Consider the following 27,675-nt stretch of genomic DNA (forward strand, 5'->3'; position numbering starts at 1 on the left):
TAGCCATTGAGTAATATCCCTGTATTTGATTGAAGCCCAATGCATATGAATAAGGAAGACCAATATTCAAAGTTCAAACATGTTAAATGTACTTCCTTGTTGCCATACCTTAGCTCAACCATGCATCTTTCATTCCAAGCAGCACTGCAATGAAATGCATGCAATCTACTGCAATCGGCCTCGTTGAATGTTCAACTGTAGAAAATTACCTTTAGTGCCAAATTCGGGTTGAAGAAGAGCATCTGTAGCTAAAACCAATTGGAATACCATATGCACCTGACCTGACCCTTCCATCTTTCATGATGCACCTGACCTGCACCAACAAGGAGAAAAGATGTTAAACATTATCAAGAAATAAGAGAAAATACATGCATGAGTGTTGAATGTGAGTGTATTTGGATATGAAAGGTTTGGAGAGGTTCATTTTGTAGGTATGATGAAGAAGAATACAAAAAGAGATGTTAGTAGGTACAAACCATTTTTTTCAAAGTTGAAAACCACATCATGGAGGTTGTCAGCAACAACAACCTTGACAGGGTCATTGTCAACTTCAAGAATAGGCTCAAATTTCACAAACACGTCTTTATGTTTCCATCCTACATTTTATTCAATAAAGTAAGAAAACACATGATCAAAAACAGTGAATCTTAATCTGTGAATACCGCTACAGCTGTATGGAAAGGTTAGATCTAAAATTTCTTATACATAGTAAAATAGGCATGCAAGAAATCTGAACTTCAACAATAAAAATGGTCCATTTTGAACCTGCACCTTACCAAAAAAATATATATATTTTTCACCCATTCACGAATCTAATTCTAAACACATGCATCTATGATCTTGATTTGAAGCCATCTAAAACACCAAAGAGTTTTGAAATCTTATCTCAAGGATGAGAAATCACAATGGTCTATATGGAGAGCCACCTAATTGATGGCTTGGATCTTGATTGACATTTATAAATATATAAAGATATGATTTTTCCTTTTTCTTTTTTAATTGTATTTGTTAATGAAACCTATTTCCAAAATCTGGTTATAAATCACATGTATTTAGTGTACTGTCTTCAATTTTTATTTGCTTGGATGTAGAGATTTAATTTTGTTATGATTAATATACCTAAGATTGATCAGGGGTGGGAAGTGGGCCCCAATTGGGTCCAATACACTTTCCATCATTCTCCACCCTTGGTTAGCCAGTGATAGGATTCACACATAGCCAACTTTTAGTATGGATAATTGTATACTAGACCTGTCCTCTTTGCAAATTTACAACCCTTGTTTAAGAGAAGACTTTGATACTCTGTTTGAGTGTGATGGATGATACACAGGCACTTGGAAATTGCATGTGGAATACAAGTAATTCAAATAAAACACTCTCTGGCAAGTTTAAAATGTATTATGAGCCAAAAATTAGCTCAGTTCATCAACTGACTATTGGATTTGTGGATATTTATTGGATGGCTGAAAGTTGAAGATATCGAATGGTCTTATTTCAACAAACAAGTGTCCATGAATGAGAGGTTAGAATTGTTAATTTGTAATATTGTGCTCTGCAATTTACTCAGTTTAATTGAGTTACTGTCCATGTACAATTTCTCAGTGGCCTTGGATGGTCCACCTTCAAGGACCCTTCTCCACTGAAGATAATAGAGAGGATCTAGTTATAGCTTGCTCGTTGGAATTGTCATTTTGCTCCTGATATCTTACCTCATCTTATTCTAGCATACCTCTTATTACATGTTGCTTAAGAATATGGGAACTTTTGGACTCTGTGTTATATGTGGTTGTCGTGGTAAAGTGGATGGCTGAATTTGATATGGACTGAGCAGGTTTGGATGCCCCACCTGCTGTTGAAATGTGTTCTTCAACAATAAGTGCTTTTCAATGAGATTTAGATGGGGAGCTATTGCCTAGTATTTTTGTTTCTTCCTATCTATTTCATGCATGGATGTATTTGAATTTTTGTTGCAGTATGGAAAGTATTTCGAAGAAAATGGGGAAGTGCATTGATGAAAATTTGAATTGGATAATAAATTGGCATTGATGGCTTAATGAATGATATGTTACAAATGGAGCAGTCCATATAAACTGTCCAACCAATGATACTCATCGTAGATGGTTGAAAATCACAGATGAAAAATGCTATTCATCAGTTTTTACTGTCAAATGTTTCTAAGGATGTCCTAATCTAGTTTTACAAAGTGACTGAACATGAATGATTTACAATTCAAGGAATAATGTAGAAATCAACTGCAATGATCATGCTCTCTCCTTTCGGTTTTTGAATGTTTGTGATAATGGAAATGATGAATAAGGATTTGAAACTACAACTAAGAAACTTCATAATGATGGGTCTAAATAAAGTTGTCTTTGAGATAATCTATCTTTAGTTTAATGAAATGGCATTGGGTGAACCACATTGCACTCATCATAATGTGGCACATCAGTCTCATGATCTGTCACCATGGTGAGTGGGCCATAGCTGGAAGACTCTCTCATCATCTGATCATGGTTAGATGATGACATATAGTGAAAACGAATATCTGCAATGGTCCTTGTTCACCTAGAGAAGTTTAATAGCCATAGCCGAAAAATAGAGTAAAAATAACCCAAATACATAATATTTCTCCACTAAATGTAGAAAATCAAACATTCTAGGCCCACCATTAGTTCTGAGACACCAATAGCTCGGAGCAATGTCTTTAGAAGGTAACTAATATGTTTGATTGTTGGGACGTGGCCATTCAATAGCAATGATCCATTGACCAATGGTCCTAACTGGCATTGTTGCACAGAATAAGCCTGTCCATTGGATGCCTGACCATTTTCTGTTAATGAAATTTTCTGGGCTGTGTTCCATCCATGAATTAAGCTCATTCATTCATTGGACACCAAATTGCATGAGAAACCCCCAATCCAATTCCACAAAAAAAAGGACAGAAATATGAAGATTTAAAAGAGAAAAAAAGAAAATCGATCTTACATACCTAAAATGGACGCGAATTATGGCATGAGAGAGGCAACTCTTCGTGAGATCGAGAGAGGGGGGATGGTTAGGGAGAGAAGAGGGGTTTGTGAGAGGGGAGATCGAGAGAGAGAAAAAGGGCAAGGGAGATCGAGAGAGAGAGAGAGAGAGAGAGAGAGAGAGAGAGAGAGAGAGAGAGAAGGGACGCAAGAGATCATGAGAGAGAAAGGGACACCAAATGAAAAGTTTCGTGAGAGAGAATGGGGTTTTTCTTCCCAGGAGTGGAGGGAAAGGAGCGGAGGGAAATGAATAATTTCGTGAGAGTGGGAAAGGAAAAAGGGCAGCGTGGTTTCTGCCTTTTTACTTGCTACAGTCCTGCTACAGTTTTAAACCGTAGCTAAAACCCCTTTAGACCGTATCCATTGTGCCATCCTTCACCACCCTTCCGCATTCGCACAAGTTGACGGGTTCGGACGGACGGTTCTGTCGGGGGCTTTGTGGGGTCCATCGTGATGCATTTGATAAATCCACTCCATCCATTAATTTTATAATTTTTTTAATAGGGAATGACCCCAACTTATAGGTAAATTGAAGTCCAATTGAACCACACCATCGATCAATGGTAGGTATTAATCTCCACAGTTTCCTACCGTGTGGTCCACTTGAGCGTTCGATCTACTTCCTTTTTTGGGCTCTTACCCTAACATGTTATTTCAAAACAGATAGATGTATTGGATGAAGCACACACATTTTAATGGGCCCCGTAGAGTCCCTTATGGGGCTGTCCCAAGTTATGTAAAGGTGTGGAGGTGTTAGCTTTTAGCTACGGTTTGATCTTTTTTAGCTACGGTTTTAAGCCGTAGTAATTTAGCTATGGTCTATATCCGTAGCTAAAAACTAGCATAGTCCATAGCCTTTGATTCTTTTTTTGGTAGTGACGCCAGCGAGGGGAGTAGGCAAAGCCAGGCGATACGCAACCGGCCTATCCGATCTAAGATCTAAAAAGGGCCGATATATCGTGGGGTAAGTTTCCCTTTCTTACCAAAATGTAGAACTCCCTTCATTGGCGAGATCTTCAGAAATATATGGTCTCCTGCTTTGAATTTCAAATCTCTTCGCCTTGTATCCGCATAACTTTTTTACATGCTCTGGGCTGTCAATAATCATCGTTTGATAATTTCAATCCTTTTAGTAGTCGCCTGTACTATTTCAGGTCCCAACAAACTTTTCTTGCCAACTTCAGCCTAACATTATGGAGCTCGGCACGGGCACCCGTATAAGGCTTCGTAGGGTGCCATGTCGATGCTAGCTTGGAAACTGTTGTTGTAGGCGAACTGGGCATAAGGGAGACACTCATCCCAACTGTCCAAGAAATCCAATATACACGCTCTCAGCATATCTTCTAGTATTCGATTCACTTGTTCTGTCTGTCCATCAGTCTGAGGGTGAAAAGCAGTGCTGAACTTCAACTTGACTCCCATAGCGTCTTGCATTCGGGTCCAGAGCATTGAAGTGAACCGCGTGTCTCAGTCCAACACAATTTTCAAAGGAACACCATGAAGTAGAACTATCTCTTTGATATATAATCTGGCTAAGTCGTCTGTGGAGTATGAGGTTCGAATAGGGAGGAAGTGAGCCGATTTAGTCAACCGGTCCACAATCACCCAAATTGAATCAAGCCCTTTCTTCATTTTGGATAAACTCGAAATGAAATCCATGGAAATGTAGTCCCATTTTCATTTAGTAAGTGGCATGGGCTATAGGAGACCTGGCGGTTGATGATGTTCGATCTTGACTTGTTGACATGTAAGGCACCGAGATACAAAGTGAGCTATCTCTCTCTTCATGTTGTCCCACCAGTAATTACGATTGAGGTCCTGGTACATCTTGGTGCTTCCAGGATGCATGGCTAGCTTGAAGTTATGGGCCTCAGCTAGCAGTGTTTCCTTCAGCTTAGGATGATCTGGGACATAGAGACGGCCTTGAAAGTGTAGTCCTCCATCAGTGCCGATTCTCCATTTAGAATCGCTTCAAACGGCCGCAAGTTCTCTCATTTTCAATAGTAATTCATCGCCCCTTTGGACCTCAATGATCTGACTGTCGATCATTGGTTGGGCGTGAACATGTGTAATGACTTCATATGGTTCTTCTATTCTTAGTTTTAGCTCGAAGTCTCGCGCAAACTCCACCATATTCTACTCTTTTACCATTAGTGGAGCCACAAATTTGACAGTCTTCTTTCGGCTGAAGGCGTATGCTACTAGATTGGCTTTACCAGGATGGCAGGAAACCTCGAATTTAAAGTCTTTTAAGGTCTATCGTCATTACCTCATATTTAAATCTATCTAGGTGAAGATGTACTGGAGGCTCTTGTGGTCATAAAAGAGTTCAATTCTTCCCCATACAATAGTGTCTCCATATCTTCAGGGCAATCTATCTAGGCGACCAGTTCGAGGTCATGAGTGGGGTAATTTTCTTCATGTTTCCTCAATTGCTAAGAAGCATAAGCAATAACTCTATCCTTCTACATAAGGACACAACCTAGACCCATGCGAGATGCATCAATAAAAATGGTGTACTTAACCCCTTATTCAGGCAGAACAAGAACTGGGACCGAAGTTAACCTTCCCTTCAACTCCTTAAAGGCCGCTTCCGCTTTTCATTCCAAGCAAACTTGAGGTCCTTTCAGGTAAGTAGGGATAACGGTCAGGTGATCTTTGAAAAATCTTTGATGAATCGGCGATAGTATCCCACCAATCCCAAGAAGCTTCTAACTTCTGTAACTGAGCTCGGATGCTTCCAGTCCTGTATTGTTGCCACTTTGGCCAAATCCATAGAGATGTCTTCTTTAGACACCACGTGGCCTAAAAATTTTACTTCTTCTTTCTAGAAGTCGCATTTTCAAAACTGAGCATACAACTTATTCCGTTTGAGTGTTTCTAGGACTGCTCGTAGATGTTCTTCATGTTCCTTTCGACTCTTGGAATAAATTAGAATGTCATCTATGAATACGATGACAAACCGATACACGAATGACCTAAAGACTCTATTCATTAGGTCCATGAACACAGCCGGCACATTTGTGAGTCCAAAAGGCATAACCAAGTACTCATAGTGCCCAAAGCTGGTTCTGAATGCCATCTTTAGCACATCTTCAGGTCTAATCCACAATTAATGGTATCCGGATTATAGGTCGATCTTTGAGAAGTATTGAGCACCTCTCAATTGGTCGAACAGAGCATTAATTCAAGGCAAGGGGTATTTGTTCTTTATGGTGACCTGATTCAACCTTCGGTAGTCAACACACAAACGCAGGGAGCCATCTTTCTTTTTCACTAACACAACCAGGGCTCCCCATGGAGACACACTGGGTCGGATAAAACCCGCTTCCAAGAATCCATCAATTTGAAGTTGGAGCTCCTCCATTTCGTATGGAGGCATTCGATAGGTTGGGAGAGAAATGGGCGCAGTGCCCGGCACCAAATCAATGGTCAAGTCGATCTCTCATGGGGGAGGAAGTCATGAAATATTCTTGAATACATTAACGAAGTCACTCACTATGGGGGTGCAAGTTAATGAAATATCTTTGTGACCTTCTTCTAGTGAAGCATAACAGATGACTCATTGTGGGTAGCTAACCTGTACTATGAATGTGAAGGGAGAGCTATCGTCTTCATATATAGTCACCGTTCGGTCCTCGCAATCGATTTTGGCTCTCATTGCGGAGAGCCAATTCATCCCCAAAATTATGTCGTAGTGGAAAACCTTTGTGACAATGAGATCCACATGTATCCTCTTTCTCCCAAAGTCCACGGGGCAACCTCGGTAGACGGATGTAGCTTCGGTGAATGTTCCAGTTGCCGCTATAATTCTTACCCCCAATATGTGAGTAGTTGGTAGTCCTAGACTCTTGACATTTTTGGATGATATAAGTGAAGTTGTGGACCCAGTGTCCACAAGAAGAAATACAGGAGTACCTTGAACATGGGCCATGAACTAAAATTATGCAAGAGTAGTCGTGGCTGCATCAACGCCCTCAGCTGTCAAAGAGTGAACTCATGCTTGCTGAGGTCGGTTGGGCTAATATGTAGGTTGAGACGGTGGCCTAATCTGAGGGGTCGGCCGCCTACATGGTTGCTGACATGGGCCTGCGGCACGTTGAGGAGGTGCAGGTGATGCTAGCTGCGGTGGACGACTCACTCACTGAGGGGGTACATACCCGTGATCTCTCATTCTTGAAAAACAGTAGGCCTCTGAGTGGCCCACCTTTCGATAGTACCCGCATATCCGGTCGGGACAAGCATGCGCGGGTGGTAGAGGCATGTGCTGGGGAGGCGGAATGGGTGGCATTCTTCTTCCGGATGAGGACGAGGATTGTCCTTCGGCTCTTCCTTTGGACTCGACTTGTATACGTGCCCGAGAAACCCTTTCGCCATCCTGCTCAGACCACAGGGACATCTCCACCAGTTCTGCATAAGTCAGAATATTTGCACAACACATTTTCGTGTGAATCCCAGCTCTCAATCCCTCAGCAAAGCACCTCATATGCGTCTCTTCGTTTACCACAATCCTCGGAGCATAACGTGATAATTCGATGAACCGATTTTCATATTCGGCCACCGACATACCTCCCTGCTGGAGGCACAAGAATTCATTCTCCTTTTCTATACGATAGGTTTATGGGAAGTATTTTTAGAAGAACCGCATCTCGAAGTCCTCCCATGTTCACACAAAGTTTTGAGGGACCGTTCTCAACACACTGTCCCACCAAACGTCAACTTCCTTCTCAAATAGGTAGGATATCAACTCCACCTGCTTGGCTTCCGAGCAGTGAAGAGGCCGGATCGCTTTCGTAACCCAGTTTAGCCAACTCTCGGCCTCCTCAGTTCTATGAGTATCGGCAAAAGTAGGCGGTCTTAACCTTTGAAAATGCTCGAAAAGATTATATGGCGCGGTTGACGTTCCGACTTGGCCTGATGATGGTGCATTCATGTGATGGGCCATTGCTCCTATCAAAGTATGCAACAACTGTTGTTGTTGTTGCATCACGTGCAACATCTGCTCCATAGTGCCCCCAATTGGGGGGGTCTGGTGAGTAGAGGTCTCGCCATGAATTTGAGGTGCCCCAGGAAGTTGGGTCGGCATCTGACTGTCCATATCCACTTGATTGGCTCTGCCTTGACTAGAAAGCAGTTCATTTCGGGCGAACCGTTCACGGTCGTCTCTCCCGCCCAAGGCTAGGCGGACAAGATGGCTGTCACCTTGTGGCCTCATCGTCCTAAAAGCCATCGTCTTAACATTTAGATAACAACATCCACAGACTTAGGGCATGATAGTCACAACGTTAGAGTGATATCATACATACATCATCAATTCACCAAACATTCCACACATCACTTTAACAAAAGCAGTTTCATGCATTTCATTAAACGAAATTTGTCACCATTACATATGCTACGGCATTACATGTACAATGACATAGAATGCATGATTACTAATCCAACAGAAAGAAAAAAAACTACAACATTCACAACCCAAACAACCAAACTAAGCCTATCCAAGGCTGGTACAAAAAGAGAACACAAACACGTACTACACTCCTAATCCTCCGACTTCGGCAAAGGTGGAGGTGCTCCCTTATCCTCCATGCAGCATAAGAGGGCCTTCAGAGTGCGAGATATCTTCTTAAATTTCTTCTTCAAATACTCCTGGTTCTTCACAACATTGGCTAGAGTTTTCCGCTCCTTACGGGTGGCAGGAGGCTCCCAGTTGGAGTCCTGGGCTTCCACTTCCTCTTCCTGTTCTTCATCCTGACTTTCCTCATCTTCAATCTCTTCCTCTATTTCGTCCCTTAGCTCCTCCAGTTGGGCCACACGCTACTTAGGCCCCATCTTCATGTTGTTGAGGGTGTTTTCGTTTATGGAGTGAATAGGGGTGAGATCATCCATGTGCAGTTTGAATCCAAAATTACGGGCAATTTTGCAAATTAGTCAACCAAATAGGAGGGACTGATCCTTGCGAATAGATTGCACCGCCTTCATGATCTGGGTTAAGACAAGAGTGGGCAGGCAGACCTTATCTCCTTGTCTTACCCGATACAGGAAGTCCACCATGAATCTAGTGCACTCCGTGCGATTGCTTGACCTGGGATACACGTTATACGTGCATATATGGTGGAGTAGGCGATTGTTAGGGGTCATGTGAGTCATTTTGAGGTTGTTCTCTTGCCTCCATTCACCGGGTTGGCCGCATAGGAAACGCGTGCGGTGATCTCTCACCCTCCTCTCAGTGAGATTGGTCTCACTGGCATGAACAATGCCGCGCTCCACTCCCATGATGTGGGCCATAACATCTACATCAACCCTGGCTTCCTGTCTGCCTAGGGGGATGATAAACTGGAGAGGTTCAAGGGTTGGGTCTTTCATGTGTGCGTAAAAGGTTCACACAAAGCCCCCACTAGCATGAAATTTTCCTTCAAACATGGGACCCCAACCATTCGCCAGAAGGTGGTTGATCACCGGAATTTCTCCAAATAGCTTCTCATCCACATGAGCTTCAAAAATAACCTTGTGTTGAAGAAACTTACTGTGATGCATGTGTTGTATCAATGCTGTCCAGCAGAAGGGACCCATATTGTGATGTATATGAGGCCCAATGTGATATATTTGCGGTCCATTTGGTGAGGCGGCCCATTGTGATGTTCTTGTGACCCATTTGTTGAGGCCCATTATGATGTATATGTGGCCCGTGAATGAGGCCCGACGTGTTGTGTACGTGGCCCATGAGTGAGCCTCGACGTGTTGTATATGTGGACCATGAGTGAGGCCCGACGTGTTGTATATGAGGCCTATGCGATGCGGCCCACTTAATGTATATAAGGCCCATTGTTGCGGCCCATGTATTGTGGTGCATTTGATGTATATGAGGCCCATATATTGCAGCCCATTTGATGTATATGAGGCCCATGTATTACGGCCCATTGTGATGTATATGAGGTCCATGAGCGAGGCCCAATGTGATGCATATGTAGCCCATGAGTGAGGCCCATCGTGATGTGTATTTGGCCCTTGAGAGAGGCCCATCATGATGTGTATTGGGCCATTGTGTAAGGTAATGGACCCACTATATGTTTGGCCCTATGAAGGCCACTCCTTGGGAGCAATGTTGGTTAAATGTCCACATTGATGGGCAATGATGGTTAAATGTCCACATTGTGACCTTCCATTAGGCCCTTTGTTAGGTCGATTATCGAGGCTGATTATCGGTGCCGGTTATCGATACTGATTATGAGTATGTGATAGCATAACATCATGATACATGCCCATACGCATCATCTGCATATTTGTTATTAGATGTAGTTGACCATTGCATATGCCATAGGGCGAATTGTTAGGGGACTCCCTGATAGGAGGAGTTGTCAACATGAGCGCGCGGTATGCGCAAGTTTAATGCATGACTGGATGGTATAACTCATGCATATCGTATTTTGTAATATGACCACCGTAGGCCCTAGCGACATTATGGCCGTGGCCTCCAAGGCGTGTCGTGGATGGCCAAATGGGACACTAAAAATGTTTCGTTCTAGCATATGGGCATCATAGATGTCCCTGGGTGAAAATCTCTAAACCTCCGTGGTCAGAAAATGCCTCAAAGTCTAGATTGGGTGGATATATATGAGCGCCTGAGGGCCGTATACCAGTAGGCTGCGTCTCCCACTGTGTCGTGGTCGGTTGGGAGGGGGTGTGACCTTACCCGCCTAAGTGAGGGTGCAATATCTAGGTTGAGTTTGACCAGCTTGAGGAATGGGTCCTCTATCGACGAGCCGGGTCCGATATTGGTAGGTGGATAGTGAGGTCTCTTCCACTTACCCAGTTGTGTGCTCGAATAAGGGAGATAAGCTGGCGTAGAGTGTAATAGACCCCGGTGATGATCCGAGAGATGTACGGTATTGATATGTGGACTTATTGAGTTGCATACTCACTCATTCATTTATTCACTATTTACTCGGCTTGGTGGTGCACAACTAATTGTTATGTGTACCTTCGTAATGGCAAGGATTTCGGTTGGGGTGCGCGACCAACCTTAGATCAGGAGTTTACCACATTGAGTCTGACTATTCAAATTTAGGTATGGGACTGGTTTGGATAGAAGTCTCTTGTGATGGACCCCATAGCATGTGATACTACGTGTTATCATCCCGACTTTACACTTCAGCTTGGTCATTTCATTCGCACCACATATTGCATTGCATCCTCAGCACATAACATTTGGTTTATTATGCTCCTATATTGCATAGCTTAAATAAGGTTGATGGTATTTATGAACTTACTAACATGTTTCTACATTGCTCTGATATTGCATACTTGACACTTACCTTGAGTACACACTTTCACCACCCTCTAATCTCTCTATAAGCTTATGCACAATAGATGCGTGCAGGTGGCATTAAGTCGCAGCAGCGTTGAGCTTGGAACGTGCAGCTATCTTCTGGAGCTTTGAATTTCGATATTTGTATTTCCTTTTTAGCACTGTATTCAAATGTTTATATTAGTGGATATGTAATGATGATGTTGCCTTTGTGATTTGGGTAAACTTGTAGTTATGCTTATTACGAGATAAATGTATATTGAAAAATTCTCCTTGTAAGATCCCAGGATCGGAATCTAGCGTATGGGCATTGGGAGTCGAGAATGGGGTACTACGGAGGCTGTTGGCATCGAATTCGACGATCGAGAATTCTGTGAGCCCAGTTTCCGAGTTAGGGCATGATAATAGGCCCATCCTAGTCCTTTTTTTTCCAAGAGGAGGCCTGAATAATGTGTCTAGAGGTTGTACAGTTTTTGTCCAAAAATATATGAATGAGATTTTGGTTTTTTTTTTAAATAATCCCTGAGCCTCCACCCTCTGGAGTATCTGGTACAAATTTGTAACCATTCAACAGAAGCATCATCCCCTTAATCTAAAATTTGTACGTACGCATGAAGGCAACTCTGTAGCGGATGGCTTAATTAATGAGGTTAGCTAGTGAAAGGTGCCCTAATAAACTATACACTAACTGAGCTGACCTCCTGAGAATGATTCGTGGATCAAAAGCATTAAACAATGTTGGGGTAGGGATTGTTAGGATAAATCTATCGTAGGGTTGAGGTTGATGTCCATATTTGGAATGAGGCCTCTTTCAGTGGTCTCCTTTAGGTTTAGTTATTTATTTATTATTTTTCTTTTTGTATTTTATTTTATTTTATTTTTAGGTTGGGCTTTATATAGGGTGGCATATAATACGTGGGGCATTGGTCTTTTTGTGGGACCCCACCTGAATGTGTGTTAAGATCATATTTGAATGAAATCCCCCTTTCTAAAATAAAAAATAAATAAATAAATAAATAAATAAAAGGTGTTAAGGCCTATTTGGGAGTGTGGATTTGGAAACCCCTGGATTTGAAACCACAGGGATTTGAAATCCTTCAATTGTGTTTGGCACCCTAGATTGGGAATCAACTTTAATTCAAAGGTAACTATGCATGGTATATTTACAGGGGTTTGAATTTTTAATTCAAAAGAAGCTATGCATGGTATATTTACAGGGGGTTGAATTTAATTACTAAATCAACTTTAATATCTCTAATTAGTGACATATGTAATGTTTGACATAATGGTTGTAATAAGCTCACTGAAATATATGCTTTGCTCGAAAATGATGAGATTCCAAGTCTCAGATGGGCCACAAGCACAAGATCATGTCCGAGTGACTAACCAAGACTTTTAGCCATTGATTTACATGGACAATGTGTGGACGGTGTTGATCATCATATTAAAGTAATTACAGTGATGCAATTGATAATCTAATTGTTTTTTTTTTTTTTTTTGATATCATTAGTGGGCCATGTGCCCAATAGAGTAATAATATGGTGTCACACATGTTACACATACAACTATTGAAAGGATTTTAGGTGTAATCCAATCTCTCACCATGGATTTCAAACCCCCTCTTTGAGGGGATTTGAAATCCCCTGTTTACTTTTTTCTACCAAACAACCAGGCGATTTGAAATCTCCTCGAATCCCCTCAAATCCCCCCAAATCCATGGTACCAAATGACCCCTTAGAGGGTTAAGATAGAGTTACGATTTTTAGGTTATTTTTGGGTAAGAGCCTCCAAGTGGAGAGATATGGTTTTTTACTGTAAGTTCTCTCCATCCCTATAATCTTCCCTGGATAGTAGATTGATTACTGCTTTGTGCCATAGTTTTCGTTCCGCAATGATTTTCCATGTAAAAAATTGTGTGTTCTTGGTGTGGTTGCTTAGATTTTGTTCATTCTCTTATTTGTTTCGATCCAAATTAAGGTGCTTCTGCAGGGCCGGTTCTCCAACAATTAGCATGCTCTCCTCCTAAACAAGACCTTCTCCAAGCCCACACGCACCACTCTCCCCACCCACGCGCTCCAACATGCCACATGTGTCAGAAATCCTTTCCGTGAATCGAGTGGTTGCCCAATCCTTCATAGCCGTCCATTCGTATTTTACACTGGTTCACCCGATGAATGAAACAGCCTAATCTTTAAGGCCATGGCATCTAGATGGTAGGCCCCATCAGATGAGCAGTTCGGATGTCTCACACTCGTTCCAGACTATTAATACACGCGTGTTGACTTATCAAACCACCGATCGATGTTTCATCTTAAATACATTTCCGTTTATTTCCTACATCTGTTTCCAGCAAAGGCATCAAAGAACACAACAGCAGCAATGTTGCGCCCCATCACCTTTTACCTACTCATATTGATTTCTGTCCATCCTTGGCCGGCAATCTCCCCATCAGTCATCAGTTCCTTACCTGGCTTTCCTGGCCCGCTCCCCTTCTACCTGGAAACCGGGTAAGCTGGTATTTCAAAAAAAAAAAAAAAGCTTCCCACACTGGTTATGGGTGTTTTGATCTGTGATCTCTGATATACATGTAATGTGTTATTGTTGAAGGTATGTGGGTGTGGGGAAATTGGATGAAGACCAGCTCTTCTACTACTTTGTAGAGTCTGAGAACAACCCAAAAGAGGATCCGCTTATGCTGTGGCTCTCAGGTGGGCCAGGTTGCTCTGCATGGAGTGGCTTTGCTTTCGAAATAGGTATGTGTTTTCCTATCAAGTTGCAAGACGTATAGACATATGAGCCATTAAGAAGCTCCCCATCATTAAGATCACCCTTCATCAAAATTGAAATCAAGGGAAGGCTGACGATCTAAACCATGATACTGGTCTGGCCCACCTGATCGCTTGATTGGCCTGGTTTTAACAGAAAATGATCTTTCACGGTGGGTCCGACAATTTGAACGGCTTGGATGCTCCACAAATGTGACATCAATCATGAAAAGAGAGAAAGTACGGAAAGCTTATGGTATTAAGGGGAGTACCTGATCACTAAAATACTGTACCAAGATCTCGATTACTTGGGGCCTATCGGGCCGTTATTTGCAGTTTCACAGCTACCTTGATTGATTTCCTTACACCCAATTCCGATTTTGGGAATATAAAAATAGTACAAAAGTGTACTGTTTTAATTCTCGAAATCAAAGGTGGGTGGAAGCAAGTTAGAGTTGGTGTAAATATCATTTCGCTGGAATTAATTAATTAGGTATGGTTTACTTGTTGGATGTCCTCCAAAATTAGTGGGACATTCCAATTTCAGTTGTGGGCCTAATCGATGTTCGTGTGTATCCCATCACTTCGCACTTGGGTCCCATGCTTTCTGCCAATTGGAACCTGGTGCCCATCTAATCATGTGATCTTGTGGATCACAATCCTTGTTTTCTTCTGTACCGTATGCTTTGGGAGCTGCTATTTACATCCGCTTAATTGATAAATACACCCATCATTTGCACTTTGTTTATAACTATCTAACAGTTAATTTAATTTATTAATATTAATATTATTATTAGGAAGAGTGTGGCCCACCTAATGAAAAGCTTAGATCTTTCACATGGGTCTGGCATGTATAGCGATGGTCAGGCTCCACACACGTGTGGCTTAGTTATACTCCGGCGTGGCGTGAAGGTCTGTATGCATCCCCTCGTAATCCATCCATATGCCATACATGTAAGCCAATTAAACAGTTCAAATCATGGACCCACCTAGATGGATTATAAACAAACATTACATATGTTATTAGTTCAAAATCCAGATGTACGCAGATAGAGATTTGAAGACTGACCAATCTGTCCTTAGGCTCATGAACTTTCTTCAGTGGGTCCCATGATTTGGACGGTTTGATTTGGAGAGGATCAACTTTGCATAATAAGATTTTTGCAACAACTGTAATTTTCAACTGCGTGGGAAAGTATTCAACTACGTGGAAAATTTATCCTAACTGCTTCTTGGGCCGGGCCCACCTTGTTACATGTATTGCGTGCATACCATCCAACCCACGCATGAACGTAACCCCAGAAAATTCATCGGTCTTCGTTAATCAGGTGGGCCACACCATTTAAAAACGATGGACACCCAACCAAATGAAATCACTGGTGGCACCCGTGATGGTCGGATAGGCCTAATGTCTGGGACGTGAAACTGTGAATTTTCTGAAGACCCAGACGCACGTGTTGAAGTATACACACGCACCATGCATGGTAGGCCCCGCATGAAGGTTTGTATAATAAAATGTGAGTCCATTCATCATACATTGCTGGAGTACCCAAGTTTTCGTCATCTCATCTGTCATTATGCACGTAGCGACGGACAGTTCACCTAAAAAAGGCGCTCCGTACATGCCAACATGGCACATGTGTGAGCAATCCTTTATGTTCATAAGGTGGTCCTTGTTCATGTGCAGCATTCCAAAAAAAGGCTAGCCCACTCATCATGTTAGCAACACATGCGGGCTGGGTATGGGTGCCAGCGATCCTTTCTCAGTTGATTTCTTCTTTGTCGTATGGCCCACCATCTGATCATGATGGATCACTCACACATGTGCCGCATTAACTCGTGTGGTAGAAAATTGAAATGTCTATATTTTTTATGCCGTAGGTCCATTGTATTTCGAGAATTTAGACTACAATGGGAGCGTACCAACCCTTGGTTTTAGACAACATTCATGGACAAAGGTGCGAATTTTTTTCTACAGTTACATTTCTAAATCTACGTTGAGAAAATCAAAACTCGGACTTGACCCGCTGTGCAGCTGGGACGAGTTGATTCGAAGACTTGGGCGAGTCTTTAATTGACTTCATATTTAATAAATAAAATAATAAAAATTTAGGGCATGTTTGTTAAATATGAAGTGCGAAGTCTGAATCTAAAATTTGAATATGAAGTTGGAAATATTGTATTGAATCTAGGAAAATCATTTGTTGACTAAAGACTGAAATGTTTGAAATATGTTAATTTGACACATTTGCCCTTGTCGGACAGTCATGATTGAATCCCCACCATTAAAAACTTTATGGATTCAATTGTATTATTCGTCAATCTGTTTATAACATAAAAAGATACTTAGATGAAGAGACCACATGAATATCATCTTAATCCAAAGCTTTTGTAGAATGGTCATTGATCACTTTTTCGCTTCATTTTTTTATCGTGTCCAAGAATGAGCTTTCAATGGGGATGGACAGCACAAATGTAGTAACCTACACTACAATAGGCCTCACAGTCAGGATCTCACTCACCTTGGTGGATCCGAATTGCATACTAACGACTTTAGTAGCCCCTAGATATTAGATGGCATTGTGTGGCGCCCATTATAATGTATGTGTTTTATCTACGCCATCCATCCATTTTTTCCAAATTATTTTAGGGATTGACCCCAAAAATGAGGATGATCCAAATCTCATGTGGCTCAGAACTTTCTTGGCCCATTAAGGGTCACTCACCACTATTTCCTACGGTATGGTCCACTTGATAATTGTATTTCCTTTATTTTTTGTATAATGCCCTATAATGATTATAATGATTTGAAAGATCCAATGGACATCGTGGATATAGAATGCAAACATCAAGGTGGGTCCCATGGTTAGGGCCAAGGTCGGTGGCATGTGGCACACCACACAATCCGCTTCCCCTTCATAATGTGTGTTTTATCCATGCCATCCATCCATTTTTCAAATTATTTTAGGTAATGATCCTAAAAATGAGGATGATCCAAATCTCATTTGGCCTAGAACTTTTGTGGCTGATTAATGGTCACTCACCAATGTTCATATAGTATGATCCACTTGATAATTGGATTTACTTCATTTTTTGTATAATGCCCTAAAATAATTTGAAAAAAATGAATGGATATAGAATATATACATCAAGGTGGGCCCAAAGGTAAGGGCCAGTCGGTGGCATGTGGCACACCATGCAATATGCTATACCTCGAAAATTCGAGTGTTTTAGGTGAGATCCTGTATCCACCCTTGTGGGTGGGACCCTGACCATGGGGCTAATAATGATGTGTGCACCTTAAATCCAAACCATCCAGCCGTTTTAAAAGTTCATTTTAGGGCATTATTCCAAAAATGAAGCTGATGCAAATTTTATGCAGAGCACACCATAGGAAATTGTCATGATTTAATTCTCACCATTAAAAGCTTCATGGATTCCACCAAAATGTTTATTTGCCATCCAACCTGTTGATAAGGACACAAATACCTAGATGAAGAGGCCACACAAGTATCATCTTGATCCAAGACTTTTGTGGCCCATAAGAAGTTTTTAATGGTTAAACACCACTGTTTCCTGTACTATGGTCCATATGGGATTTGAAGCTACTTCAATTTTTAGATTATGCCCTAAAATGAGCTTTCAATATGGATGAACGGTGTGGATGTACTCACATACATCACTGTAGGCCCATAGTTTGAGGTCCCTCCCACCTCGGTGTATCCAAGGTGTCACCTAATCCACTCCCAGCAAAATCCGGGTAGGGTTCGCGTACTATCCTACTTCGATATAGCCAGGGATGGATGTTCATGTCTGTATGGGGGTGTACCGGAATGTATATGTTTTATTCACATCGTTTGTTCATTTTTCCATATCATTTTGAGGGAGTAAGACAAAAAATAAGCCAGAACTAGTTCTTAAGTGGGCCACACTACAAGAAATAGTGGGAGTTGGATGCCTACCATAAAATTTTCTTAGGGCCACGTAGGCCTCTAATCAAGCTAATTTTTGTATTTTCCCTTCATCCACATTTGTGTGACCTTATGAAGAGTTTAAATGACAAATAAACTTCACAGTGGACCCTAATAAGGTTTTAACGGTAGTCATTCGATAAGCTCAACACAATTTTGAATTTTTTTAAAAACAATCATGGAGCACACTCTGAATTCACCATTGAGCTCCATCGCTGAAAAAATTCAACAATTATTATGAAGCGCTTTTCACGTACTGTGTTAACAAACAACACTAAACGCGGAATGCTTTTTGGATTCGGCATTAAGTAAAAATTTTAAGGGTTACCAAACAGGCCCTTAGACTGGTTTTAAATGCTTTACGTAGTTGTATGCCGAAAACCATACCGAGTCGAGTTGACTCGGTTGAGTTTTGAGTCAAGCCAGTGAGTTTTAGAACTATGCATTAAATGGCTCATTTTGTTAAGTGGAGTTGAATTTTCAGGTTGCCAGCATCATCTTCTTAGATTCACCAGTTTGGACTGGATTTTCGTACTCAAGTGGCTCAAAAGATGCCAAGAATGGAGACATAAGATCATCAAAGGAAGTTCATGAGTTTCTGAAGAAGGTGGGCCATCTTTAACGACATTGATCACTGTTTGAACAGTTGAGATCGAGATAAAGAGCCGACTGGGTATTTAGCCCATGGCAGGACATGGCCTAGCTTGACCCACTGAGACTGCTCCTTTAGGCCACGAAATGGGACCCACTCTTCACTGATTGTGTATATGCAAGCCAATCAGGAGCATTTAAATCATGGGCCCAACTGTGAATGGTGCATATAGCCTGGGAAGTGTACTAATTAATTGTGTGATCCTGACTGTCCAATTTGCGAACAAGTGGGTGGTCAGAAGTCAGATGGTGAAGATAGTCTAATCACTAATCAGTACCATTTGCAGGCTATGGTCCATCTAGGATGGAAGACCGTCTAATCACTAATCAGTACCATTTGCAGGCTATGGTCCATCTAGGATGGAAGACCGTCTAATCACTAATCAGTACCATTTGCAGGCTATGGTCCATCTAGAATGGGGCCAAAGAATTGGAAGGTCCAGATTGACATGCATGTTTTCCAAGTTCCCTTAGGGGCCATGTCTACCATTTTAGGGTTGTAAATGGGCTCACATGAACCGTCCACAGGTTTACCGGGCTTGGGCTGGCCCATCTTGCTAGATAACCACATATGTCAAGCCCAGGCGGACCACTTTCCTGACCTGAAATAAAATTCAAGGGTCCTAGTTTCAACGTTTATTTTCCTTCGTTGGTGTACAGTGGTTGATTGATCACCCCCAATTCCTTTCAAATCCACTCTACATCGGTGGCGATTCCTACTCGGGCATCACCATTCCTATCATCGTTCAAGAAATATCAAATGGTAATCCTCATCCATTACTTATATATTAAGAAAATAGTGGGTCATCCAAACCATTCATACAATCGGCCCCATCGTGAATGGTCTATCAGTTGTCAATGAAGAAATGATTAATAAAGAACATATAGCAACAGTCCACATTCAACTACGAAAAGGCTAAATATTCTATATCTATGGTCTTCATCACATGGGATTCTACAATGTAGCCCATCATACAAGTTGGTTTGGACAACTGAACCATAGGCCCCACTTACTATAGAAACCTTTTGGTCCAAGCACCATATAATGACAAGGTTTACCACAATATATACCTCCAAAGATATTGCACTCTAGCCGTTGGATTTGAAATTTTCAAATGACCCAAACCGTTTATTGGATTGGAGATGCTCTAGAATAACTTTTAATTGAATATTTGAACCCTGTGCTTGTACAAAGGCTGCAGTGACCGTGCATGTTCAAAGCAAAATAGCCAAATTATCAGAGGGTTGAAATAATCCAACAGTGAGCTTTTAATCCATCCACCATACAAAGTGAGAAACATTATATAAGAAGGTTAAGGTCCTGCATGTCTTATTGCAAAACGTCTAATGATTCTGACCATTACTGCATGTAGACGAAGTTATACCATTAGAATGAAGCTTTTTAATGGTGTCGTTCAACTGCAGAAACCAAAGGTCAGGATGATTAGTGGACCATGGCTTAATTATGACAGCATCGATAAGATGGGAGGTTCGGATCATTGGAGATATCTCAGTATCTGCATGCTGAGATTTTCGTTGGGAAAAACCGAGCTCCTTGATTGTGCTTTCCGTACAGCCATGCATCATCTCTTCTTTCTACGGATGGTTCTTTAGATCTCTGGGACTACAGTGTTGTATATGTGAAATCCACTCCGTCCATCAGGTGTAATTCTAAATGCTAGGCCCAGATACCATAAATCAGACAGACCCATCACTCATTTAGGACACAACATAGTGCAAAATGGAGATGGGACGCGAATTACAGGTTTGTTTATGGGACCACCATGGTATTTATCTTTCATCAAGTCCGTTCATCAGGCGTGACTCACCAGGATGAAGGAAAGAGATAATTCATCTTCATCTAGGTGTCAGGTGGGCCCAACACACGAACATAGAGGTTTAGGTGCAATTTTGCACGTGCAAATTGGTGTGGCCTATATGAGCTTTTTATCTGGCTATTTTCTTGGCATGTATTGTGAAGATGAGATTTGCAACTTAATGGGCGGAGTAGATTTCATTTAGGGCTGGTTAAAAAGCAGAAACTACATTAGGAATGATTCTATTTCTTGCCTTTCACGTCCCAAATCTGTAGTTTGTTCAAATCCTCGGAATGGTGCCGTTATCTTTGTGATTTTCAAATTTGTATGGTGTTGCAGCTATTGAAGCTAGGCAGGAGCCAATCCTCAATCTCAAGGTATTGTTTTCTCGGACCACGCATATTTGTATTTCTGCTCTGAACAACGTTTGGGTCAGGTGAATGTGTGGACAACTTGCTTAAGACATGGATGTTCATCACAACCAGGAACTGGAAATGGATATAGATATATTGGATTTGGGTGCATCGACATAAATGGATGTTGCTCTTTCGCATTTGGATGATTCTGCACACATGCACAAGATTCAGGTGCCGTAGTAAGCTGGTTTTAAAACGTCGACTCTCTCTCTCTCTCATCCAGTCCTATAATGTTAGGTTGCATCTGTATACAGTTTACAGTAGAGATGTGGAGAGGTTATTTAAGACTGGGTTGTCTTTGACAAATGGAATCTAGCCTCCCCTTTAACAGCATAATGCTTAGCATTTTTGGACAGCAATGTCGAAGTCGACAACTCTATTGTAAGTGAACGTTGCATCCAAAATGAGATTGGACACGTACAACCATGTTTCAAGTTAATGAGTTATCCACACGTCCAAACGACCCTTAATCATGCACGTCAAAACATGCATGTAAACTGGCATCCAACTTGCATCTATTAGGCATGTCACTATCTAGTCATCCATCTGGACTGTCAAATGGGTGGGACTGCAATGATTTACTTTCTTTAGTTATCTAACCCAGAATCTAGGTGAAATTTCAAAATGCGTATCCTAATTCAAAGTTATGTTTTTAATAAATGACGGAGTTTAATAGCATGGTGCACACCAAGAGTGCCCATTATCTCCCGTGATAATAGACAGTTTAGCGGTGTTATTTGAGGAATATAATGAGGGTGTGGTATCTCATTACATACGGTTAGTTCTCGGCTTGTTTTTGGTCACGTGTGTGGTGTCGGTGGGCATACCGAACCGATTGTACAGCTTGATTCAAACTGAATAAGTTTAACCCCAAGCGCTAAGATATGCAGATACATCGAATGCGAGTATATGACCGAGACCTGCAAAGATTGTGGGCGTCCAATTTCTGCTATTTTATATGTGTGGCCTACATGAGTTTTGGATCTACCTAATTTTTAGATTATTGTCCTATTTTTGTCTTGCAAAAGTGATTAATTTATTACGGAAATGTCTACGGCTTCACACAGCTTTCCAACCACAGGAAGTCCAGGGAGCACCGTCTGTCTTTGTCGCGGGAGTGGATTGCCTATTATCCGAACACAAAGATATATCTACGTTGTGGACTATGTGGAGTCCACAAAGATGTCCATGATAAATTCACTCTGTCCATCTGTTTCCATCTGTTTTGAAAGACTCCGGTATAACAGGATTCTAAAGATCAGATATATCCAAAACTCAGGTGGGCCGACTAAATGAAATAGCGGAAATGGAAATATCCACCATTGAAACCTTCCTGGATCTGACCATGGTGTTTATATGCCATCCAAACCGTTCATACTGTTATTACCACTCAGATGAACTGTAAACACGAATATCATGTTGATACACAACTTCCATCACCCCCAGACATTCATGTGGTATGGCCTACATGAGTTTTGGATTTACTTGATTTTTAGACTCTTATTTTACTGTGGTCTTGCAAAACAGATGGACGGAAGGAATTTGTCATGGACATCTCTGTTTTCATTTTATTTTATTTTTTTAAAGAAGATTTTCTATTCCATGTATAAGGCTTTACTATGGCTGCACACAACTATACGGACCTCCCTAAACAAGGTAAAGGGAAAGCGAAGAAAATTCTGCAAGAACCTATGAGACCTGACTTAGGATTTTCTGATGAAACCCAGGCTAACCTTATCTAATAAAACCAGCCCTCGTATCGACGGTAGAAGCGATGAGGACTGGGCAAAGAACGAAGATGTCTGCCTTTCACTTCCCAGCCTTGCAAGTCTATCAGCTAGGGCGTTATCTTCTCTAAGAACGTGCCGAAAAACAAGCTACCCTTTTTGCTTCAGGCTAGAGATCTTGGAGCTCCAATTCCTCCAAATCCAGGAAGGGCTGGATGTTTGATTGAGGATGTCCACTACCAACTTGGAATCAGATTCTAGTACAATCCTTGACAGGCCATGGGATAGACAACGGATCAGCCCATCCCACTCTACTTTGAATTTGGCAAGATTGTTGGTACCCTGGCCATACCCCACAGAAAATGCAAACAGAAAGGCAGCAACCTCATTTCTACAGATCCCTCCCCCGCCAGAGGGGCCAGGATTACCCCAAGATGAGCCATCTGTATTGAGTTTTACCCTGCCAACTGGCGGAGAAGCCCACTTGATCAGCTCCAACGTGGGACAAGGCTGAGCCGGAGGGCTTATCCTGAGATTTCTCAAAATCAAAGCACAAGACTGCTTAGACGCTAGAGGGATCTTTATTCTCTTCCTAGCTCTTTGAACCACCAGCCTACCCGAGAAATTGAGGCTACATGAGACATGGTTCTGCCATCGAATCTAGCTTCATTTCTAGCTTTCTAGATTTCCCAAAGAACCAAGCTAGGGACAAAGTTATGGAGGGAAGAGGTGCTGCCACTAGATGGAGTGGAGAGCCACCATTGATTCATCTTGGCTTCTATCGAGAGGGCTTGGAAGGAGGGGATGCCAAAAATTCTGCCAAAGTGTAACCAAAGCTTGTCTGTAAATACACTGTGAATGAAGAGATGGGTCAGAGTTTCAACTTCTGGATGGTGGTCTTGGGAGCCCTCACAACACAAGCATCTAGAGGCTAAGGGAATACCTTTATCCTGGATGCGAGCATCTAGCAGAATGGCCCCTGGGAGTAGTCTCCGAACAAAGATAATGATCTTGGGCGGCATTTTCCCATGCCAGACTCTACTGGTCTATCTCCGCTGAGGCCCAACCCTCCTACACAAGCTCCAAGCTGATTTTACGGAGAAATTATCGGACGGATCTAGAGGCTAGAAGCAACTATTCCTAACGTCTGAGGTTGCAAAACCACCCGTAAAGATCGCATCCACCACATCCTGAGGCAAGAAAGAAAAAACTGAGGATGGGAGAGCAGGAAATGAGACTCCAATAAAATCTTTCACCTTTAGCTGAAACAGAGAACACGGACATCTCCGTTGTCCCCACACAACCCCAGACATAGGAATATAACAAAGGGAAGGGTGTAAAACAATAATGAGAAAGATGTCTTTCTTATAAAGAAATTAAAACCTTGAATGCACCTGATGCTTCTTAAATCCACAAGAATTTTTTTTTTTTTTAAAATGAATAAATAAGAGAGAGAACTTAAATATTTTATTAAATAATTTGTCTGATATGTATGATTTCATGATTACACTACTAATAAAGAAAATATAAAATTTTATATGTATGATTTCATGATTACACTACTAATAAAGAAAATATAAAATTTTAAATGACCCAAAAATAGGAAAATTCTAACCCTAATAGAAGTCCTAATTTAACTAGAATAGAACTTAGCTGAAATAATAAATTTTTCCAAAATTAAAAAGTCCTAAATTAACCTTACTAGATGAATCTAGGCATGATTACAATCAATCTTTAAAAAAGATAAAAATATAAAACTCTACAAATAATAATTATTAAAAATAGTAATTTTTCCTAAAATCTTGATTTTGAATTGGAAGCATCTGTTTTCTCGTGGAACGGATGAATATGACTTGCTAGGCAGGTCGATTGACCCTAGATGGCCCGCTACATAAAGATCGATAGGTCATGCATGTCGTTACGATACCCATATCAAAAGTTATGATTGATTTATAGTTCATATTTTAAATGACAATTTCTCACTATCTAGAATGAAATTCTTTGGTGCCCAGGGCCCCGTTATGTCATGCCCTATGTAGGACTGGGCCCAGGTCTAACAGATTACTACCACTTCCATTTGGCCTTCTTTTGGTCCAACCATGCTAGGAATGTATGTGCCACGTCCTACATCAGTCCCCTCCAATTGGAAAGAACTCGTCCTCGAGTTATCCAACAGAATTCACTCATGATACTCGTACAAGTCTATCACATTGAAAGTCCTTGAGATCTCCATGCTCCTGGGAAAATCTATAACATTAGCATTGTCATTGATTTTCCTTAGGATTAGAACAAGTTCTATCTTCTTATTCCTTAGCTTGTTATGTCCTAGTCGAAAGCCTCTCCTTGTGTAGATGAACTAGTAGGTTATCACCCAATTCAAACACCTTTTAGTGCCAAAATTAGATGAATATGGTCCACAATGTTTTCTATTGCGACACTCATAACTAGTAACTTAGGCAAAGGGACCAGGTCAAGTGTATGTTTGAGAACATGGCCATACACAACTTCAAATGGGAACTTGTCAATGTATCAATTATGTATGTTGCTGAAAGTGAACTCCACCTGAGTAAGCGTAATATCTTGCATGGAGGGAAATTCATCGAGCATAATCCCCTTGGACTCTTATAATACTAGTTTTAACTTCTCTAGGATGTTCATGGGTTTTACTTCTTTTTTCTTTTCAAATAATGCATTAATCTCCCCCATTTCCTCAGATTCTTTGACGAAATCTCATTCAGTTACGATGGACTGCCCATCTATTTTAAAAGTTTTATGAGTTGGTTTTTCATTCTCATAGGGGCGAGGATAATCTTTATACCATCTTTAACAAAATAAAAATTTATTCTAACCTCTATGCGTTGCATCAAGATTGTACTGCCATGGTCAACTAAGCAACATGTGATAAGCTTTCATATCGACTATGTCACATATTACTTTGTCCTTATAATGTTTACCAAGGGAGAAGGGAATATGACATCATTCAATTACCTTTGTTTCGCCGACCTCCTTAATCCATCAAATCGCGTATGGAGAAGGGTATTTTCTCTGTCTTTAATTACAACTTTTCCACCATAGTCTTTGACTTGATATTATTACTGCTCTCGTCATCTATGATTAAATCATATAACCTTTTGTTCACGTTGCACCTCATTCGAAAGATGTTGTGTCACTGCAAATCTATCTTATCCTTCAACCTGTACAACAATTTCCTAATGGTCAGAGTGGTGGCTTGTGATTTACTATTATCGGGTGGTGGCCTATTATTCATCACTAATGTCGCACCATGAACATGATGACCATGAGCTCCATCGCCGATCATGTGTTGCTCACTATTATGAACATGGGTCAGTCGTGAGACTTTCGTTAAATGATCAATCATTGCCTGTAGTCCTTACATGGCCAAATACCACCGCTTCATTGGATTGTTCCTTAGAACACCGTCCATGGGATATTGCTTGAACCATCATTAGATACCATCAAACCAAGGAAAAGCCTCGTTCTGATACCAATTGTGGAAGGGAAGAACGTGAAATAATAATAAGAAATATCGCTATCTTTCTCAAGAGATTAAAACCTTGAATCCACAAGGTAGTTCTTGAATCCACAAGAAATAATAACAAAATAAAACTCAAATATTTTATTGAACAATAATTTTTCTAATTTTATAATTTCTTGATTACACTAATTATAAAGGAAAAATAAAATCCTAGTTCAAAATTAATCAAAATAGTAAAATTCTAACCTTAATAAAAGTCCTAATTTAACCAAAATAGAATTTACCTAAAATAATAAGTTTATCCCAAAATAAGAAGGCCCAAATATTGACCTCATTAGATGAATCTTGACATGATTACAGCCAATCTCTTAAAAGATGGAAATCTAAAATTCTAAAAATAAGGATATATGACAAAAATCATAATTACTAAAAATAGTAATTTTTTCATAAAATCCCAATTTTGAACTAGAAGCATGTGTTTTCAGTCAACGGACTGATAATACCTATATGTAGGCTAATTGACCCTAGATGGCTTGCTACATAAAGATCAATAGGTCTCGCGTCGCGTAATGATACCCTGATCAAAAGTTATGGCCTATTTATAGTTCACACTTCAAATGATAATTTCTTCCTATTCGAAATGAATTTCTTCATAACGAACGTGCTCGGGGGCTTTGTTTTGTCATGCCCTACATAGGATTGGGCCGAGATTTGATGGATTACTGCTACTTTCATTTGTCCTTCTTTCGGTCCTGCCATGCTAGGAATGTATTTGTGCTACGTACCACATCCGAATATCTCAGTGCCCTGGGTCACAGGTAATCCACTTCCATTCACCGCAGGTTAAAACTTTCTGGATTTGGTGTGACCCTGACCATGTGGCCCACCTTGTTGTATGTATTGTATATCCATGTTATTAATCCATTTTGCCTGCTCCTTTTAGGCCATGACCCCAAAATTAAGCAGATCCAAATCTCAACTGGACTATTCGATGTTAATTAAATGCCCACCATTAAAAAAGTTGTAGGATCCACCTAATGCTCACCATAATGTTTATTTGGCATCCTACCTTTTGATAAGGACACACATACCTGGTTGAAGGGAAAAAGAAAATATCAACTTGATTTAAAACTTTTGTAGCCCACAAGAAGTTTTTTATGGTGTGCGTTCATCACCACTGTTTCCTATGGTGTGGTCCACCTAAGATTTGGATATGCCTTATTTTTGGGCTCGTGGCATAAAATGATCTAGAAAATTGGATGGATGACGTGGATTAAACACATACATCATAGTAGGGCCCATAGTGTACCATATGAAATCTGGTTAACGACTCTACATTAGTGGGCATTTTCATCATTTTAGGAAAATCATACTTTAAACTAATGGAAGGTGCTTGATTGATGATAACTTGATTAATGAGGCACCTTAAGGAAAACTTAATTAAAAAGGAAGCATATGTAAATATCATATTAATAAGGTATTATATTGTAAAGTTCTC

General features: G+C 40.9%; 1 protein-coding gene across 1 annotated transcript in view; it reads left to right on the forward strand.

The window, feature by feature from the left end:
- LOC131218030 (serine carboxypeptidase-like 18) overlaps positions 1–27,675 on the forward strand; it is a 158,766-nt gene that overhangs the window by 76,240 nt on the left and 54,851 nt on the right. Inside the window, exons 16-20 of the mRNA XM_058212711.1 lie at positions 13,794–13,841; positions 13,942–14,087; positions 15,981–16,057; positions 18,555–18,677; positions 19,382–19,505. Coding sequence (XP_058068694.1) covers positions 13,794–13,841; positions 13,942–14,087; positions 15,981–16,057; positions 18,555–18,677; positions 19,382–19,505 — 518 coding nt within the window. The remainder of the gene's footprint in view (positions 1–13,793; positions 13,842–13,941; positions 14,088–15,980; positions 16,058–18,554; positions 18,678–19,381; positions 19,506–27,675) is intronic.

The sequence above is a fragment of the Magnolia sinica genome, chromosome 11, assembly GCF_029962835.1.
Source record: "Magnolia sinica isolate HGM2019 chromosome 11, MsV1, whole genome shotgun sequence".
NCBI lineage: Eukaryota > Viridiplantae > Streptophyta > Magnoliopsida > Magnoliales > Magnoliaceae > Magnolia > Magnolia sinica.